Source organism: Bubalus kerabau, chromosome 13, assembly GCF_029407905.1.
Source record: "Bubalus kerabau isolate K-KA32 ecotype Philippines breed swamp buffalo chromosome 13, PCC_UOA_SB_1v2, whole genome shotgun sequence".
Taxonomy (NCBI): domain Eukaryota; kingdom Metazoa; phylum Chordata; class Mammalia; order Artiodactyla; family Bovidae; genus Bubalus; species Bubalus kerabau.
Genome location: NC_073636.1, coordinates 73,270,624 through 73,290,159, shown reverse-complemented (window position 1 = coordinate 73,290,159; position 19,536 = coordinate 73,270,624). Strand labels below are relative to the sequence as shown.

The 19,536-nt window shown below is 46.5% G+C and overlaps 1 protein-coding gene across 1 annotated transcript; it reads left to right on the top strand.

Annotated features, from left to right (window-relative positions):
- The first annotated feature begins 8,037 nt into the window (after positions 1-8,037).
- Positions 8,038-14,752, top strand: FITM2 (fat storage inducing transmembrane protein 2). Its single transcript, XM_055545073.1, has 2 exons — positions 8,038-8,295; positions 10,774-14,752. The coding sequence occupies exons 1-2, from the start codon at positions 8,060-8,062 to the stop codon at positions 11,387-11,389; spliced, it is 852 nt and encodes a 283-aa protein (XP_055401048.1). The 5' UTR covers positions 8,038-8,059; the 3' UTR covers positions 11,390-14,752.
- Positions 14,753-19,536: the final 4,784 nt, after the last annotated feature.

The window sequence follows — 19,536 nt, the reverse complement described above, 5'->3', positions numbered from 1 at the left end:
TATTTTTAAAGCAAACATCTCTGTGACTCTCCCCAGGTAAGGAACCAGAACTCTGTCTACACCCCCAAAACCCTCTGATCCCAGTGGCCTCCCTCGGTCCTACAGGTAACTGCTATATGGACACTGACATAGTCATTTCCTTGCCTTTCCCCCATCCCCTTATTTTACCAATGCTCTTTCAGGCAAAAACAAATAAAAAACCAAACCAAATCAAACCAATCAAAAAACCCTCCTTCCAAAACCTGGGATTCCCTGGTGGTTCAGATAGGAACGAACCCTCCTGCCAATGCAGGAGACTCAGGTTCAATCCCTGGGTTGATCCCCTGGAGAAGGAAATGGCAACCCACTCCAGTGTTCTTGCCTGGAGAATCCCATGGACAGAGGAGCCTGGTGGGCTACCGTCCATGGGGTTGCAAAGAGTTGGACATGACTGAGCGACTAACACTTTCTAAGCCTCAGCCCCGTGACTGTTTCAGAGAGGAGGGTCCTGGGGTCTGCAGGATGCAGTGGCCAGAGAGAAAGCAGGCACGTACTCAAGGCTGCTGGGGCTGCTGGCCGGCCCGCCTGCCTCTCTCGCTTTGGCCGGAAGATGAGCAAAGCCAGATCCCTGCCCTGTGGTGCCAGCTCTCCTGACCCTGTTCCCAAGCAGTCCCAGAGGCTGGGCATGTGTGGGCTGAGGGCGCAGCCAGTGGATCCAACCCCCTCCCGGTTTGGCAGTCAGGCAGCCTGGCCTCTGGCAGCTGCTGGCTTTGCTCAGCTGCCTCATCCAAGGGAGCAGCTAGCCATCCCCTCCAGCCAGAAAGAGAGGTGGCCAGAGGTTCAGAATGAAGGAGGCATTGCAGAGAAGGAAAGGGCTGGCTGCTGGGGAGGAATACTTCTGCCCTCTGGCCAGGAGCTGTGGACAGAGGGCTGCCTGCTGGGAGAATTATTGGGCTGTCTACTGCCCTCCCTGCCACACCAGGAATGAATTATTTCGGGCACACCAGCCAGCAAAAAAGCACCTGCTGCTTGCTCTTCCTGGAATGACTGCTTCCCACTGTTCCTCTGGCCACCCTCTGGCCAGTCCTTCCAACCCCAGCTTGGACAGAAATCCTCTCTTCTAAGAATTCTTTCCTGACCCTTCCCTGACTCTACAGGGTCTTCTCCTCATGCCCCCGAGCATCCTCTACTTAACCCCTTCTCATTTTTTCACTACATCTTTCAAGCCTTAATGGACCAGAAACCCCTCTCACAGCGATTTATCAACTTGGGAACCCTTATTAGTAAAAAAAAAAAAAAAAATTAAAAATTCATAATTATTACTTTCTGCTGTTTCTCTTCTGTTTATAAGGAAACAATTTAAATTTTAAAATAATTTCCTTTACATCCACATATTAATAATTATTCTTTAATTTATGTAACAAAATAAAATTTTTTGAGTGCTTAGTAAGTGCCAGATATGGTTTTAATGCTTGGGATGCATTAGTGAACAAAATGAGCAATGCTCCCTACCTTCTAGGGCTGATAAGCAAGTAGAAAAGACAGAAAATAATTAAGTAAATTATAAAATACATTTTTGATAAAGTACATTTTAAAAAGACTCTTTGATGATGCTCCTAATCCATAAAAACCTCCTGCTTTTTGTATTAAATCAAGTGATACAGGACAATTTACTTTTAAAACTGACCAAGATCATTGTCAAAATAAAGTCTCTTTTCCAGTGGAAACACTCACTTTTTGTTGTTATTCTACCCCAGTAGAATTTAATTTTATGAGTCTGTGGCATTATAATGTAATATGGTTATAAAGAAGAAAAATTCTGTAGAGGAAGGCAATCAAAGCTTACATTTATTTATTTATTTGGCCATGCCAGGTCTTGGTTACCACATGCAGGTCTTTCATTGCTGCCCATGAACTCTTAGTTGCGGCTGCTGCTGCTGCTGCTGAGTCACTTCAGTCGTGTCCGACTCTGTGCGACCCCATAGACGGCAGCCCACCAGGCTCCCCCGTCCCTGGGATTCTCCAGGCAAGAACACTGGAGTGGGTTGCCATGTCCTTCTCCAATGTGTGAAAGTGAAAAGTGAAAGTGAAGTCGCTCAGTCATGTCTGACTTGTAGCGACCCCATGGACTGCAACCTACCAGGCTCCTCCATCCATGGGATTTCCCAGGCAAGAGTACTGGAGTGGGGTGCCATTGCCTTCTCTGCTTAGTTGCGGCATGTGGGATCTAGTTCCCTGACCAGAGAGTGAACCTGGGCCTCCCTGCATTGGGAGTATGGAGTCTTAACCACTGTACCACCAGGAAGGTCCCACACTTTCTCTTTTTTGGTTGTGCTGGGTCTTTGTTGCTGCATGAGGGCTTTCTCTAGTTGTGGAGAGCCAGGCTACTCTCTAGCTGGACTGCCTGGGCTTCTCACTTCGATGGCTTCTCTTATTGCAGACCTCAGGCTTCAGAAGTTGCAGCACATCGGCTCAGTAGTGGTGACCCTCCGGCTCTAGAGCGAAGACTCAGTAGTCGTGGTACACAGACTTAGTTGCTCCGCTGAATGTGGAATCTTCTTGGACCAGGGATCGAACCTGTGTCCCCTGCACTGGCAGGCAGATTCTTAACCACTGGACCATCAGGGAAGTCCCCACATTTCCTTTTATTTAATCTTTAGTGTACATATATTCATGTTCAGCCTGGCCAAAGCCCAGTCATAGCCTCAGAAGATTCCACACAACCATTCACAGATTTAGTAACTTTATATTTTTCAAAGAACACAAACTGCCATCAAAATAAAAAGACAAATAAATGTGATTTTCAAAAAATTCAAAGACCACACTGTTTATCTGTCCAAGGGAAACTTAGATGCCAAGATAAATTCTATAATCTCCACTCTTGCAGCAAGTGATGTACATGTGGAGATTGCTTACGAAATTGCATTTTGCATTCAGCAAGAAAAAGCTACTTTTTTGGTAGCAGACATATTTTTGATTCTAGTTCTCCATTTCTATAGTAAACATGAAGCCATGTGCTTGTAAAATCTGACAGCAAGAAACCTAAAATATAAAATTCTGAGCAAAAGTCACAATTATAATAATCTGATTTTAAATTTTGAAACCTTATGAGATGGATTTGTAGAGATTTAGTTGAAAGTGCTTTCAAGTATGTATTAAACTTTTTTATGAATATCCGCAAGCTGACTTTTTAAAAAGAATGAATCTGGCTCACCAATATTTCAAATGAACATTTTAAACTTTCATGTCTGATTCTGCTGTTCCTTCGTTTACTTGCTGAGATATTTCTTTAACAAGAAATTCACTGTCTCCCTGGTTATTCAGTGACTTTATTCCCATAAGAGTGGCAGGAAAAATGCTTGATTATTTCCCTTTATTTAATAGCTGTCAAAATAATGAGAGCTGATTTCTCCAAAGGTAGCCATTACTTTTTTTTTTTTTTTTGGTAGCTACTACTTTTAAAGCACACTATGAACCTCTGGGACATCCCTGAAGGTTCAGTGGTTATGACTTCATGCTTCCAATGTAGAGGGTGCAGGTTCCAGGTTCGATCCCTGGTCAGGGAACTAAGATTCCACATGCCTCACAGCACAACCAGAAAAAAAGCTACTAAACAAATGTGTGTGTTTCCATCCATTGCAGTTAATACTTTTATTTAGGCTCAAGTTGTCCCATCTTTGGCCTGTGGGAGCTTTTCTAATTGGCTTCTGTGTCCTCCTGAAATGACCTTAGCAGTCCTTGGTAGGTTATGGCTTCCTTACTTTCTGGTTTTGACAAGATGGCCCAGCTTCATCTTGCCTCAGGCTTGAAAAATGTTGTTTTTAAAGAGATGAATCTATAGTTATTAAGGACACTCGTCCATCCAAAACATCAGAGATCTTAACATCCAGCCCAGTGCTTGGTGCATGGCAAATAGTTCATAAGTGTTGGTTTGCTGAATAAATTAATGATGATCACCTTCACTAGCTGAAGTTGCTTGAGGTCAGAGGCCGTGTAATTCAAACAAGTATTTATTTATTCTTGAATAAATAAATGAAGGACTGAAACACAACAAATTAGGTGATACCACTCAGTCCAGGCAGGGCAAAGCCTTGATGTTTGTGGTTTTCTATCCCCTCCTGCTGGGGAAGGGTAGGGCATGGTCCTCCAATGCCTTAGAATCTTCTAGGGAAACGTTTCTCAAATTACAGGTCCACACCTATTAGTGAGTGGGTCATGACCAGCATGTTTTAAAAATTCAATTTATAATTGAATAGAAACTATCGGAGTGCCTCACACAGTAGAGGCAAACTCTGTCATGAACTGTCATGAAGCTATATTTACAGCTATGTCTATATGCTTATTAACAAACATAGTCACTTATGCTACATATGTGTGTACTGGATCACAACCAGTGATTTGTTGATAAATGTTTAACAACTCTCTCTCTAAGGGAAAATGTGTAAGTACCGTGTTGTGCCGTCGAGCTTAATCGCTTCAGTCATGTCCAATTCTTTGTGACCCCCATGGACTGCAGCCCACCAGGCTCCTCTGTCCCTGGGGATTCTCCAGGCAGGAATACTGGAGTGGGTTGCCATGCCCTCTTCCAGGAGATCTTCCCCACCCAGGGATCAAACCTGCGTCTCCTGCATCACCTGCCTTGCGGGCAGATTCTTTACTGCTGAGCCACTGGGGAAGTTTGTACATACATAAAAGTATAATACATTTCTCTTAATATAAAGAATGTAGCACATAATTTTAAAATAATAAAATATGCAAACACTCTTCACTCTGAATCCCATATAGCGAATTGCTTCTTCTAGAATGCTTTCATTGATGTTTAATTTACTAGTCTCTTGTCTCCACAGCCAACCTCATGTTTCAGTTTAACCATGTTTTGACAAATGGAGTTTCATCTCAGTGCAGACAATCAATAAACACTCAGTAAACCAAATAAAGCCCTGATTTACAGTAGTTGCCATTTCTCTGAATGTAAATACTCCCACCAGAGCTGGTTTCAAGCTACAAATTGATGTGACAAACACACAGTTGGTGAATTTGCGCCGTAACATACAAGAGATATAAGCAACCGAGGGGCATAGGTAATAATCAAATAGAGTAAAATAATTAGGGAATGATGACTTTTGAATATTTATTCTGCATTTAATTGTTCATATATACACTGTGATTTTTAATGGTGGCTTTAACAATCAACTTGCAGAAGTCCTGAAAATTTAACAGTTTGTTCTCACAGGCACACAGCTAGACTTACAACGTGAATATGTATTTCTTCATGTAGGTTGAAATTTAATTGAAACAAGAAAAATTCTCTAGAAACCTACCATTGTTCAGGTCTGGGTTTAACCCTGTCTTTGAAAATCTTCAGGGATGAAGCTGCAAAGTCTCAATTGGAACAAACCCATTTCCTTTCTAGAGGAATACAAATCCTGAAATTTACAGGAGGTAAATTTTTTGCTAGCTCCTCTGGGTAATGTCTAGTTTTTCTCATCCAGAAGAACCCTTTCCCTTTCTCCTGGGATGGGGGATCAACATCTGGATTTCCACCAGGAGGGACCACTTAGCTTATAATGTCCAGTGTACCTCTCTGTTCCTAACCACCATGCAGCTTGCTCTAGAAAGTGACAATAATTGAGCAACTGACAATCTGCAGGAGACAGAGAGGGTTTCAGATACTATTTACAAGCTGCCTTCACAATTAACATCTTTCCGGCTGTGTGGTTTTCATCCCCAATTATGAAAAGCCAAATTAGTGACTGTATAATCACTACTGTTGTTGTTCTGTTGCCAAGTCTTCTCCGACTTTTTGCAACCCCATAAACTGCAGCACGCCAGGCGTCCCTGTCCTTCACTATCTCTCAGAGTTTGCTCAAACTCATGTCCATCAAGTCGGTGATGCTGTCCAACCATCTCATCCTCTGTCGTCCCCTTCTCCTCATGCCCTCAATCTTTCCCAGCATCAGGGTCTTTTCCAGTGAGTCGGCTCTTCGCATCAGGTGGCCAAAGTACTGGGGCTTCAGGGTCAGCATCCATCTTTCCAATGAATATTGACTCAATCCTGAAATCCAGGGTTGATTTCCTTTAGAATTGACTGGTTTGATCTCCTTGCTGTCCAAGGGACTCTCAAGAGTCTTCTCTAGCACCACAGTTTGAAAGCATCAATTTTTTGACGTTCAACCTTCTCTCACATCCATCCATGACTACTGGAAATATAAACGTCTGCTTTTTCACGAAAGTATTTATTCATTTTAGGCCCATGTTGGGTCTTAGCTATGGCACTTGGGGATCTTTCATTGCAGCACGAGGACTTCTCTCTAGTTGTGGCACGGGACTTAGTTACTTCGGGGCATGTGGGATCTTAGTTCCCAGACCAGAGATTGAACCCATGTGCCCTGCATTGGAAGGTGGATTCTTAACCATTGGACCACCAAGGAAGTCCCACATTTGCTTTCTTAAATCTAGTTTTTTAAAGACCCAGAGATACCTTGATATATAAAAACTATTATCAGATCAATGCAGTTTACAGATGGCAGATCATCTTGAGATAATTTTAAGGAATTAATACTTTTATTATTTTATTGACTCTCTGCATGAGAGATTTTAAATATCAGTCTATTATAGGCATAAATCAGACAGGTGTTCCCCAAAGTGCAGTAGCTACCTTTGGTTTAGGGACAGAGGATTATTTTAGGCAGATATAAAATGGTGTCAGTCGCTCAGTGGTGTCCAACTCTTTGTGACTCCCTGGACTACAGCACTCTAGGCTCCTCTGTTCATAGAATTTTCCAGGCAAGAATATTGGAGTGGGTTGCCATTCCCTTCTCTAGGGGATCTTCCTAACCCAGGGATGGAACCCAGATCTCCTGGATTGCAGGCAGATTCTTTACCATTTGAGCCAACAGGGAAGCCCATAGAGATAATGAATATTTTAACAGAAACATTATTTTTGTCATAGAAGAAATATAACTGGGACACAGAATCTTTTATTCCATGGATATTTCTGCTTGGGAGGTGGTCCTGTCAGCAGGTTGATTGCAGACTTCTGGCCTCTAGAATTGTCAGAGAATAAATTTCTGTTTGTTTAAGCCAATACATTGTAGTAATTTGTTATGGCAGCCCTAGGAAACTAATACAGTAGCAAAGAAATGGTTTGAGTTTGGGAAACTCTGAATCAGATACCCAGCCATGACAGGGGATGAGAGGGTTTTGCTGTTGTTTAGTTGCTAAGTCGTGTCTGACTCTTTTGCGACCCATGGACTGTAGCCCTGTAGACTCCTCTGCCCATGAAACGGTTTAACTCTGTGTTAAAAGAGTGACTGACTCATTAACATGTTCATTGGATTGCCATTAACTCCCAGGGTCCAGCATTTTCACTCAATACAAATACGCAATTGTTTTAAAAGGGAAAATATAGTATTTTAAAATGTAAATATAACAATTTCAAGCAGTTATTTCATTTTCTCACATCCCTGCATCTGGACCACCATAAGGAACCTCGAGTTTATAACTAACTCGTAGGAGAGGTAGATCTGTCCTCTTCCCATTTTACAGGGGAGAAAACTAAGGCTCTATGGAAGAAGAGCTGCCAAGAGAGAGACTAAATGATGCTGGGACCACTGCTCCAGTTCCTACAGTGCTACGTTCATTCTCCCCCTCCTGCAGCAAATATTCCCACAAGCATTTATTCCTCTGAACAGAGCAAGGAACAGAGGTTGAAATTCTAATCTGCCTGGCTGTGCAGGCCAAATTTTGAGAACAAGGAAAGGATGGATCCGGGCCCAGGGCAGCCAAAAATAAATAGATAGATAGATAGATAAATGGATAGATAGATAAACAAATAGTTGCTATTTAATAAAAAGAGATAGTGAAGGACAGGGAAGCCTGGCTTGCTGCAGCCCATGCGGTCGGACTGCGCAATTGAACAACAAAAAAGAGGGATGAGCAATTCAGAGACAGGCGCGCTGCAGAGGCTGCAGGCGGCCAGGAGGGGGAGCGCGCGGGCTCCGAAGCCCGACGCCCCTCAGGGGAGGGACCTGCGAGCGGCGCGCATGCGCCCAAAAGGGAGGCGGTGGCGCCGTCCCGGATGAAGGGCAAGACGGTGGCCGAGAGGGTGCGCGGAGAAGGACGGTGGCCGACGAGGTCGGGCATGGAGCACCTGGAGCGCTGCGCGTGGGTCCTCCGGGGGACGCTGGTGCGATCGGCAGTGCGGAGATACCTGCCCTGGGCTCTGGCGGCCTCTATGCTGGCGGGCTCCCTCCTCAAGGAGCTCTCCCCGCTGCCCGAGAGCTATCTCAGCAACAAGCGCAACGTCCTCAACGTGTGAGTGCGCCCCGGGTCCTCTCCTGCCCCCGCCGTAGCCATCACTGTCGGCTTGCCTAGAAAGCCGGGGCTTAGCTGCTCTGATGGACGGGTCATTGGAAGGGGAGGTCCTTCTCCGCATCGTGGCAGCTGTGTCTACACGCGTGTCTCGATGAGGGGACCCTGGGATAGCTAGTGTCACTAGCAAGTCGCGTTTGCACATCCAGAGCAGACGGTCTGAGCTTGACTGGGCAGGGGTGACGGGCAGGGTGTGTGTATCTCCGTGTATGTAGAGGTGGGAGATGGGAATGGGGCATGATCCAGCCTCTGTGGCTGCTCCCCGTGCCTCCCCTCGGGATTAGGAGTTGGCCCCTGCTCTAGGGGAGATGCCACCTCCCTCCAGCCTGCCAGTGTCAGACCGTGAGCCTCCGCCCTAAGTCCTGTATTCCCCCCAGCTGGTGACGGAATCCCATCACACTTGAGTGGGGCAAGTAGACCTGCCTTCTTTCCCCAACACCCCTTCCCTCCCCGCCCACCCCCACCTTTGAAAGCCTGTCCTAGCCTGTGACAACCCCCCCCCCCAAGATAATCACCCCGGGGCGGAACCCTCCAGTCTATGACCTTTCCCCTGGATCTGCTTGGATCTTCTCAGCTACTCAAAGTTCATGGCAGTGGCCCAGGAATGCAATTCCAGTTGAACTCTTTGAGACTTCTCCTTAAGTCCACCCACCCGCTCCTTTTTTTTTTTTTTTTTTTTAATTTATTTATTTTCTGGCCATGCCCGGAGACATGTGGGATGCTTGTTCCCCCACCAGGGATTGAACCCACACCCTCGCATTGGACGTGTGGAGTCTTAACCATTGGATGGCCAAGGAAGTCCTTTTATTCTTTTTTTAAACCTCTTGGATTTTAAGTTTATTGACACAAACACTGATTTGCAATTGTGAAGGGAAACTCTGAAAGATAAAACTTCTCCCTTGGTGTGAGCTTCCATTCTTCTTTGAATTACAGTGTCTGTGGTATCTTGCAAGAGTCAGTCCAACTTTGCTCATCTACTTAAAACCCTAGTTTCTTTCTCCAGCAGCTTCATCAGATACCTGACAGGTCTTGACTCTAGCCAGATCCTTGCATGTCAGTCCCAGGGAAGACTTTCATGACAGGTGCTTGGGTACTGTCTGAGGAAGCTTTGGGACCCAAGAGTCTTACTGTCTCTGGCCCACCTTCCTTCCTTCCCCACTCATGGAGGCTGGGCTGAGACTAGATTATGAGAGTGGTCCTGGCCCCACGTGTTTCTTGCATGTGTGTTGACCGCCCCTGGTCTCTAGGTCATCCACCTTTGGTGAACTCAGGGGTGGCAGACAAAGCAGCTGCTTGCTTAATCTGGCCTGGGTGAGCTGGGTGCCCAGCAGCCTTGCAGACAAGTTCCTGTCATTTGAGAGTTTCCATGAATTCTGGTGTTTTGTTCCATACCTCTATGCTGGTTATTGGGTTGGCTAAAATGTTACGGAAAAACTCTTAACGAACTTTGTGGTCAACCTGATAATTAATCAAAGGGAGCTAGTGAATTATTGGCTCTGAAAGGGATTTTAAAGGTCATTTCGTCCCCTCAGTTCTACTTGACAGTTGAGAAATGGAGGCCCAGAGAAGTGTGTTGATAAGTCAGAGTCAGGATTGGAACCTGGGTCTTCTAGCCTGAAGCCAAGCTTCTGTCTGATCATTTCTGCCACGTAGGAAAAAGCTTTGGTGTAGAGAAAGCATAGGTTTGGGGGCTGGCCAAACCTTGGTTTCACCTGGGCTTGCTGGTCGTGTGAGTGTGATCCTGGGCAAGTTACCAAACTATTCTTTATCTATAATATGGGGCTAATGACACCTTCCTCACAGGGTAACTGAGTGTTCTGTGGGAAAGTGGATGTACATAAAAGGTCTGTAATTACTTTCCTGAGCAAATAACATAGTGCTTAAGATAATAGGCCCTGGATGTGAACCCCAGCTCCACCTCCGATGGCCTCCGCTTTGGGCATGATGCTTCTCTGTGCCTCTGTGTTTGTATCTCTGTACAGATAAAGTTTTCTTATTATAAAGTGGGGATAATAGCAGTACCTTCCTCATAGAGTTGTGTGAGGATTAGGAGTTAATGGCTTCCCTGGTGGCTTAGATGGTAAAGAAACTGCCTGCAATGTGGGAGACCCAGGTTTGATCAGGAAGATCCCCTGGAGAAGGGAATGGCTACTCACTCCGATATTCTTGGCCTGGAGAATTCCGTGGCCAGAGGAGCCTGGTGGGCTACAGTCCACAGGATTGCCAAGAGTCGGACTCGATTGAGCAACTAACGCTTTCACTTTCTTTCTTTGAGTTTATACTTACATAGGTGAAGCTGTCATCTCTAGCTCTTACCACCTTTTTGCCTTTTTCCCTGCTCACGAGTCCAGAGTCCTGAGGCGTGGCACGGGACTCTCCGCCACACCCCCGCTCTTCACCTCCGCTCTCCTCCTCTCCCAGGTATTTTGTCAAAGTGGCCTGGGCCTGGACCTTCTGCCTCCTCCTGCCTTTCATCGCCCTCACCAACTACCACCTGACGGGCAAGGCCGGCCTGGTCCTGCGGCGCCTGAGCACCCTGCTCGTGGGCACGGCCATCTGGTACGTCTGCACGGCCATCTTCTCCAACATCGAGCACTACACGGGCAGCTGCTACCAGTCTCCAGCCCTGGAGGGGGAGAGAAAGCAGCACCAGAGCAAGCAGCAGTGCCACGGGGAAGGGGGCTTTTGGCACGGCTTCGACATCTCAGGCCACTCCTTCCTGCTGACCTTCTGCGCCCTCATGATTGTGGAGGAGATGGCCGTGCTGCACGAGGTGAAGACGGACAGGAACCACTGTCTCCACGCAGCCATCACCACCCTGGTGGTGGCCCTGGGCTTCCTGACCTTCATCTGGGTGTGGATGTTTCTGTGCACGGCCGTCTACTTCCACAACTTGTCCCAAAAAGTGTTTGGCACCCTGTTCGGTCTGCTGGGCTGGTACGGGACGTACGGCTGTTGGTATCTGAAATCTTTTTCTCCAGGACTCCCTCCCCAGAGCTCCAGTTTGAACTTGAAGCAAGACACTTACAAGAAATAAGAGAAACAAAAGGGATGAGGGCAGGACCAGGGTTAAAAGCTTTTTCTGTTTCTTTTTCTCCTTAATTATTTGACTAAATGATCGATCCTGCTTCGGGAAGGACACTTACCGGGCAGTTTTGGGGTCGGGGGGTGTGGTGGTGGAGTCTGGGGAGCCAGGCCGGGCCTGGCGACATCACGCTATATTACAAGCACCACCATCCCCACTCAGGCACTTTGCGTCCCTGGCAAGACTTGACCTTAATCTGTTACGTCCCTTTTGTCCCTGGATGGCGAGCTCAGGCTCAGCGAGAGGGCAGAATGAGGAAGGCCTCTCTGGTGTGGCTAAATGGGGTAGGGGGGCTCAGGACCCTCCCTTGCCGTCACTCGCTCCCTGATTCTTAGCTGTCTTCTGTGTCAAGGGCTGCTAATGCTGTTAATTAACAACCATGCCCTCTGGTCAGCTTTGCAGAAGCATTTATTTCCAGCAGGGTTCTTTATATATCACTACCAACCGCCTAAAAGACACATTCTGGTTGTAGTATTTGTTCTATCTGTGGAATGTCAAATACTTCAACTGACTTGTGATTAACTACCAAAACAGTCACACTGGAGTGCCTCTGCGACGGAGTACTGGATACTTTTTATGTAACGAACACTAATAATTTTCTGTCCATGTTGTCTAGTATATATTGGTTTTTGGAGCAATAAGGTTATCTCCCCTCCCCTTCTGTTTTGAGTGAATGCTTTATAGTTTTTAATAACAACCATGGTATTTGTTCTTTGTTGACAGAACTTCCAAAAATAACTCACGACTCCAGTGTTGCACTTTGGCACACGTGTCGAGCGCCTTGAGGATTTTTTAGAACACTAGAACACTCTAGGCTTTATGGTATTAAATTCAAGCTTGCGGGGCTGTTTTCTCCGTTAAGAATCAAACTGGGAAGCAGACATTTGAATAACTTGTTGAATTTTAAGCTGAGTCAGAGTAATTTTGCAAAATGCCTGTTTGCACTGAAACTCTCCTGATCATGCATTAGTGGTGTCAGACTGAACAGTGTTTTAGAGTTGTGTGATAATAAGTCTTCTGTCCATTGCTATGGCCCAGAACATTTTTGCCTGTTTAGACAAGATTATGATAAGTCAGAAGTGGAGAAAGATGTCTTTCCTTGCTTCTGAGGGCAAGAAGCCAACTTGTTTGCAAGAACGTCCCTGTTAAATGGTGGCTTGACTTTGGCCCCTCCCTCTTCTTAACTGGACCACCACCAAAACCACAGCAAACCAGGGTCTCTGTTCATCTGCCCTCGAACTTGACTTTTTCTTTCCCGTTTGCAGCATTCTTAATTTCCAGCCTTGTCCTTGTGCGGCCTTCACAGTGAGAATGCTGGAAAGGGTTAGATACTCTGTTTCATCTGCCCTACAAAGACGCAGTTAGTGCTGTGATAAGATACCCCTTCCTTCTCTCTGTGTCTCTGTAAGCCTTTCACCCCCAGCCCCTTGCATTTTGGATAATCATCCTGGAAGCTTCTTCTATACTCTTTGCCCCCAGTCAAGCCTAATAATAGCATTAACTGATAAGCACTTGACTGGTTTAACTCAAGCTTAGGTTGCTAGGAGCTTGATGTCTGGGAAATCTTCAGTGTAAAACATATTGCTTATAAAGATGTATTTAAAATACGTATCTCATCTGGCCACAGGTTATCCTGTATCGATCAAAATGTGAGGTGTGATGCATTGGACCCAAAGGTGGCAGAAGCACCTGGCAGTGAGATTCTGGAGGTGTCACCACGGTGCCTTGGGAGCACTGGCAAGATGAGATGGGCCCCCCGGAGAATGGTTTTGCTCTCTGGAGCTCCATCTGTAAACCAGGGGTGGCCGAGGGGGTGGGGTAGGTGGCAGGGGCTTGTTGAAGGGATCGAAATCCCTCCTAAGTGTCAGGTTCAGCACCGAAAGGCAACAGACACGAGGTGACGCCAGTATTTGTCCCAGGTAAACATCTCCAGACATTTCTCTCCTGCAGTTGTGATTCAAGCTCAGCCATACATTAACTCCGTGGAACATGTCCGGTACCGAATCTTGTCGAGTCATCAGTCTCCCTCCACTTCCTGCTCAGTCTTATCGCTTTGCCTGTCACTGGGGGACATGCTCTCCATCCGTATGTGAGACAGCATGGCAAGGCTGAAAGCGTTTGGGTTTAGGCAGGTGTGAGAGGTGGGTCCAAATCTCGGCACCACCACCGCCAAGAGTGGTCTGACCGTGGGCACGCCTCGCTTTCTCCATCTGTAAAATGGAGGTGGTCCTGTCGGGATGAAGGGAAAACGATGCAGGTCAATGCCCAGCACATGGGCGTAGCAGGTGACCACCCCGCTGCTTCCTTTTTCTTTTTTTTTTTTTAATTTTATTTTATTTTTAAACTTTACATAATTGTATTAGTTTTGCCAAATATCAAAATGAATCCGCCACAGGTATACATGTGTTCCCCATCCCGAACCCTCCTCCCTCCTCCCTCCCCATTCCATCCCTCTGGGTCGTCCCAGTGCACCAGCCCCAAGCATCCAGCATTGTGCATCGAACCTGGACTGGCGACTCGTTTCATACATGATATTTTACATGTTTCAATGCCATTCTCCCAAATCTTCCCACCCTCTCCCTCTCTCACAGAGTCCATAAGACTGTTCTATACATCAGTGTCTCTTTTGCTGTCTCGTACACAGGGTTATTGTTACCATCTTTCTAAATTCCATATATATGCGTTAGTATACTGTATTGGTGTTTTTCTTTCTGGCTTACTTCACTCTGTATAATAGGCACCGGTTTCATCCACCTCATTAGAACTGATTCAAATGTATTCTTTTTAATGGCTGAGTAATACTCCATTGTGTATATGTACCACAGCTTTCTTATCCATTCATCTGCTGATGGGCATCTAGGTTGCTTCCATGTCCTGGCTATTATAAACAGTGCTGCGATGAACATTGGGGTACACGTGTCTCTTTCCCTTCTGGTTTCATGCTTCCTTTTTCTTGATTACGCCTTTAGGACTCTTTGGCTCCTCTAGAGAAGGCAGGGAAACCAGCATCTTCTTTGGAGTGCCATTCAGAGTCTGGGTGTCCTGTCAAAATAGCCTTATCTTTTGAAAAGTGTCTGTTCCCCCAGTGCTGAACAAGAGGCTTCTGAGGGCGTCTGCAATCACAGAACACCGCCGTGCTCGGTTTGCCTCCGTGTTGAGGTTCATTCATTGGCGCCTCATTTTCCATGTGCATCTGTCATAGTCTGAGTACCAGATTGTATTTAGCGAATGGCTCTTGCCACTGTTTTTGTACACACACAGATCGTATGTGTAAACAGGCAAATGAAGTAAACTGGAGATAATGAAAACCCCACATTGCTGCGTTTCATGTGTTCTTTTCCACAACCCTTAATTCCAGAACCAGGAAAGCTCAGCCCGCTTTACAAAAGGAGGGTAATTCTTAGTGGAGCCCCTCGTCACAGATAGGGAATTTCAAGGCTGTCGCCACTCTTAATTATTTTCTCCTCAGCCCTGGAAACTAAGGATGGGTTGTCACGTATTTCTTAGCTTGCTTTATTCCTTGCCCCTGTGCCACATCCGTGTCTCAGAGCCCTGAGGTCTGTATCTGCCAGATTTGCAAACAGTTTTCTTGGCAGTCGGAGGAAGGCTAAGCCTCGTAGAAGTAACACAAAGGGCGGTTACAAAGTTGACTCAAACGAGGTCATCTGTGAAAATGCCTTCTCACTCTGGAGGCCTGTATGCCTGTGAGGACTTTCTGTACCTTTTAGCTTTAGCGCCTACTCCTTTGTCAGCCTGACCTGCTCAGTCCTTCCACGCAGTGTCTATAGAGAGTTCAAGGGCTCCAGGATTTGACTCTCCTCCTACGGCAGAACTTCCCAGTTCAAATGCCCTCAGCAGCACCAAACCCTTCTTGAGTTTATCCTGTGAGCCAGGAGCTGGGACAGGATAATGAAGTCCCTCCCTTCTGAAGCTTGTGGTTCAAAGTCTGTCTCTTCAGAGCTTGAGGTGTGTGCCGGGGTTGCAAAGGTGAATTTGCTACATCTTTGCATCTGAGGAATTTTCAGTCATCGAGAAGAGGGGTGAAGAGCCGACAGCCACCATCAAGTGTTCTGAGCACAGGCCAAGGTCAGGGCCTGGGAACGCAGAGCAGGGGACCACCAGCTGCCCTGCGGAATCATGAGATGTTTCCCCGGAACCTAGTTCTTTTGGGTCTGGAAGGATGGGGAAGAGTTCAAACGGTTGGGCAGAGAAGAGAATCCCGGAGCGTGAGAATAGCACGCGCAAAGGCACGGGCGTGCAGCGCCACGGTTGTCATTCGGGATCTCTTCTCAAGAGACCTTACTTTCCCCTAATGGTCAAGAGCAACGGAAGGAAACGTGGCAAGCTAAAAGAATGTCAGTGGAGATCCTGGGTGCGCCCCGCTGTGCCATCAAGAGCACTCAGCTAGAAGTGCAAATGCCTGCTTGGAGCTGGCTTCCCCCACTGCTTTATCTGCTCTTCTATGTGACCCTGACCGAGTCACTCAACATCTCTGGGTCTCAATTTCCATATCTGATAAATGGTGGGCACAAATTGGTTAACCTCACCAACTCTTCGACTCTATTTCTCTGTTTCGCTTGATGAAAAGTTCTCCCAAGTGGGTTAGGACTTTTATTTAAGGAAACAACATGAAAAGAAACTCCCACTCAGCTGAGGTGGCAGCTGGCTTCCCAGTGAGTGATGGGGAAGCCGACCTCTGGGTGCACTTGATCACACCCTGGCTTTTCTCTGCATCAACAATTAATTAATGCAGTTCAGTTCAGAACTAATGCAGTTCAGACCTGATTGCTTGGCTTCATAGCAACTTCCTGGGCATGGAGAGCTGGACCTGGCTCCCAGAGGGATGAACTTCAGAAGGCTTTTTTAAAAAGTCTCCAAAATCAAACCAATTTCAGTATCTATCAAGAAGAAGGCAGGTTCTGTTAAGGGAAAGCCTGTGCAGTATAGTCAGCTTCAGAACTTGTGGTAGAAACCCCTAATGCAGTCTCTGGGGAGTTTTAAAATTGAACACACACAGCACAGAAAACAGGTCTTCCCATACGCTGGGGAGAGGGGAGAGAGTACTTTGGGCCCATGTGATTACCTGGTAACCTTGTTGTAGCCAAACTTAAAATGTGCAGACCTGGGAGTTCCCTGGTGGTCTAGTGGTTAGAACTCGGGGCTTTCCCTGCCTTGGCCTGGGTTCAATCCCTGGTTGGGGAACTGAGATCCCACAAGTTGTGCAGCGTGGCCGAAAGCAAAAACAACCCCCAAATTTGTGCAGATCCAACAGTCTCTGTCTAGGGATTTAGGCTATGGGAGTGCTCACCGAAGTGGGCAAAGATAAACAGAAAAGATTTTATTATAGCTATTTGTGATAGTGAAAAGTTGTCAAGATTTATCTGTTGCCAATCAGATAAATAAATTATGGTAACTGTATCAGGGGGCTTCTCTAGTAGCTCAGATGATAAAGAATCTGCCTGCAATGCAGGAGACCCAGGTTCAATTCTTGGCTCAGGAAGATCCCCTGGAGAAAGCAAATGGCAACTTGTTCCAATATTCCTGCCTGGAGAATTCCATGGACAGAGGAGGCTGGCAGGCTACACTCCATGGGGTCGCACAGAGTTGGACACGACTGAGCAAATAATGTACATACCTGCCAGGAATATAATACAGTCACTACAAAGAATAAATAGTGTTATATTTAGGGAATCTAGAAGCAGAAAGACTGTGCTGTGCTACAACTTGCAGCTGTGTGTCCTCGGTCAGGTCAGAATCTTGCAGCCTCTTTGTGAAAGGTAACATGGGGATAATGCCACACCTCACTCAACATTCATTGCCCTGCTAGTTGAGGGGGCACTGTGCTGGGCACAGTGTTAACTGTTGTTTGAACAGTGTTTGAACGCTGTCCCCTTGGAGCTAAGCTAAGGGCTGCCTGGCCCTGGTTTCCAGGCTGCTTATTTGAGAGATTGGGCTGGGAGCCTTATCACTTCTCTGCCAGGGCATCGCTCCCGCGGGGTGTGTGTCTGAGTGCCCAGGAGGTGCGTAGGTGGGGTAGCCTGAGAGCTACTCTGATTAGCATCTTAATTTCTAAAGCAAAGGTATCAGGCCCCACCTGAGCTCGCAGCTGTCACCCTTTCCCAGCTCCACTCTTCTCATGCCTTTAAAAAAATTTTTTTAAATTGAAGGATAATTGCCTTACAATGTTCTGTAGATTTCTGCCATACAACAAAGTGAATCAGCCATGAAGATCCTCTGGAGAGGGAAAGGGCTACCCACTCCAGTACTCTTGCCTGGAAAATTCTATGAACAGAGGAGCTTGGTGGGCTACAGTCCAGGGGGCTCCAAAAGGTTGGAAAGGACTGAGCGCACATACACCCATGGATACGTATGTCCCCTCCCTCTTGACACGGAGGGAACCTCCCTCCCAATCCCCCATCCCAGGGCTCTAAGTTGTTACAAAGTACCACCATGAGCTTCCTGTGTTATACAGCAACTTCCCACTAGCTAGCTATTTTACACATTCTCATGCCTTCTTGCCTTCAGTTTGCATCTCCTGAGCATCTGCCAGGGATGGGAAGGGATGCAGGGCTGAATAGATGGGGGCATAAACTGACTCTTACCTGGAGTTATTAGAAGCCTTGAACTAGAAGAAGCAGACTGTTCAAATCCTGCCTTTCAATGCCTCAGCTGTGTGACCTGAGGCAAGTCGCTTAACTTCTCTGGGCTTGTTATGCAACTATGAAACGTGGATGATTCTTTCTACATCACTGGTCTTTGACTGGTTTAATGAGATCATAGACAGTAAGATATATCATAAGTTTTAAAATGTTGAGCTGAGAGATTTACTTTGGTGACTGTCTCTCTCAGAAGCCAGGACACTGTAACTTCTACATGTCCCCAGTAACCTGAACTGGCTTGGTGTCTTTAATATAATTTTTAAAATGCAGGATTAGGACTTCTCCATGGTCCAGTGGCTAAGACTCTGTACTCACAATGCAGGGGGCCCGGGTTCAATCCCTGGTCAGGGAATGAGATCCAATACGCTGCAACTAAGAGTCTGCATGCTGCAACTCAAGATTCCGCATTACGCAATGAAGATCAAAGATCCCTTGTGCCACAGCTAAGACCAGGGCAGCCAAATAAATACATTTTAAAATGCAGCACTGACTAAGAATTAGTAACAACTAACATTTGTTGTGAACTTTTAAATCTGCTGCCTGATATTTTTAGTGAATTATCTCAGCTATAGTTCCCAACTAGGCCACAGAGGAAACAGAAGGGCTTTGGCTTCATCCCAGCTCTGCCACTCTATTAGTCAGCTATTGCAGTAATAACCTCCAAACCTGATGATTTATGACATCAAATGCTCACAGGTAGCTGCAGCTCTGCGGATATGCGCTGGCCTCAGTTGGTGAGCTCTGCTCCTGGCAAGCTGGACTTGGTCCCGGGCCACAAGCTGGGCTCGAGTCTGTTCTACTTTCATTCTAAGGTCCAAGTGAAAAACGCAGCAACTGTAATACCTGGGGCCAGATTACCCTGGTGGTTCAGTGGTTAAGAATCCACCTGCCAATGCAGGGAAACCAGTTTGATCCTTGGTCTGGGAAGATTCCACATGCTGTGGGGCAACTAAATCCACGTGCTACAACTGAAACTGCACAGCCTGTGCTCCACAAGAGAAGCCACTGCAGCAAGAAGCCCGCACCCTGCAACTAGAAAGTAGCCCCCGTTCGCCAAAACTAGAGAAACCTGGCACACAAAGACCCAGTGCAGCCAAACATAAGAAATTAATGAATTACTTTTTAAGAATATGTTTATAATACCAGGGGCCTGTTCTTCTTGTGATGAACACTGAGGCGCCCACAGGGCACGTTTAAAGCCTCTGCTCCCATCACATCCTTCCGCTAACAGTCCACTGGTCACATGGGCAATTCTCTCCGGCAGGGAATATACTCCACCCACAGTGGGAGGTGCTACAAAGTCACATGTCAAGCGTTATGAATGTATAAACCTATTTGTTGTTTAGCTGCTAGGTGGTATCTGAATCTTTTGTGACCCCATGGATTGTAGCCTGCTAGGCTCCTCTGTCCCTGCGATTTCCCAGGCAAAAATACTGGAGT

Excerpts from the sequence above, each read along its gene's own strand:
- FITM2 (XM_055545073.1), top strand. The coding sequence starts at position 8,060 with ATGAAGGGCAAGACGGTGGCCGAGAGGGTGCGCGGAGAAGGACGGTGG. Across the intron at positions 8,296-10,773 it reads AAGCGCAACGTCCTCAACGT|GTATTTTGTCAAAGTGGCCT; the intron begins GTGAGTGCGCCC and ends CTCCTCTCCCAG.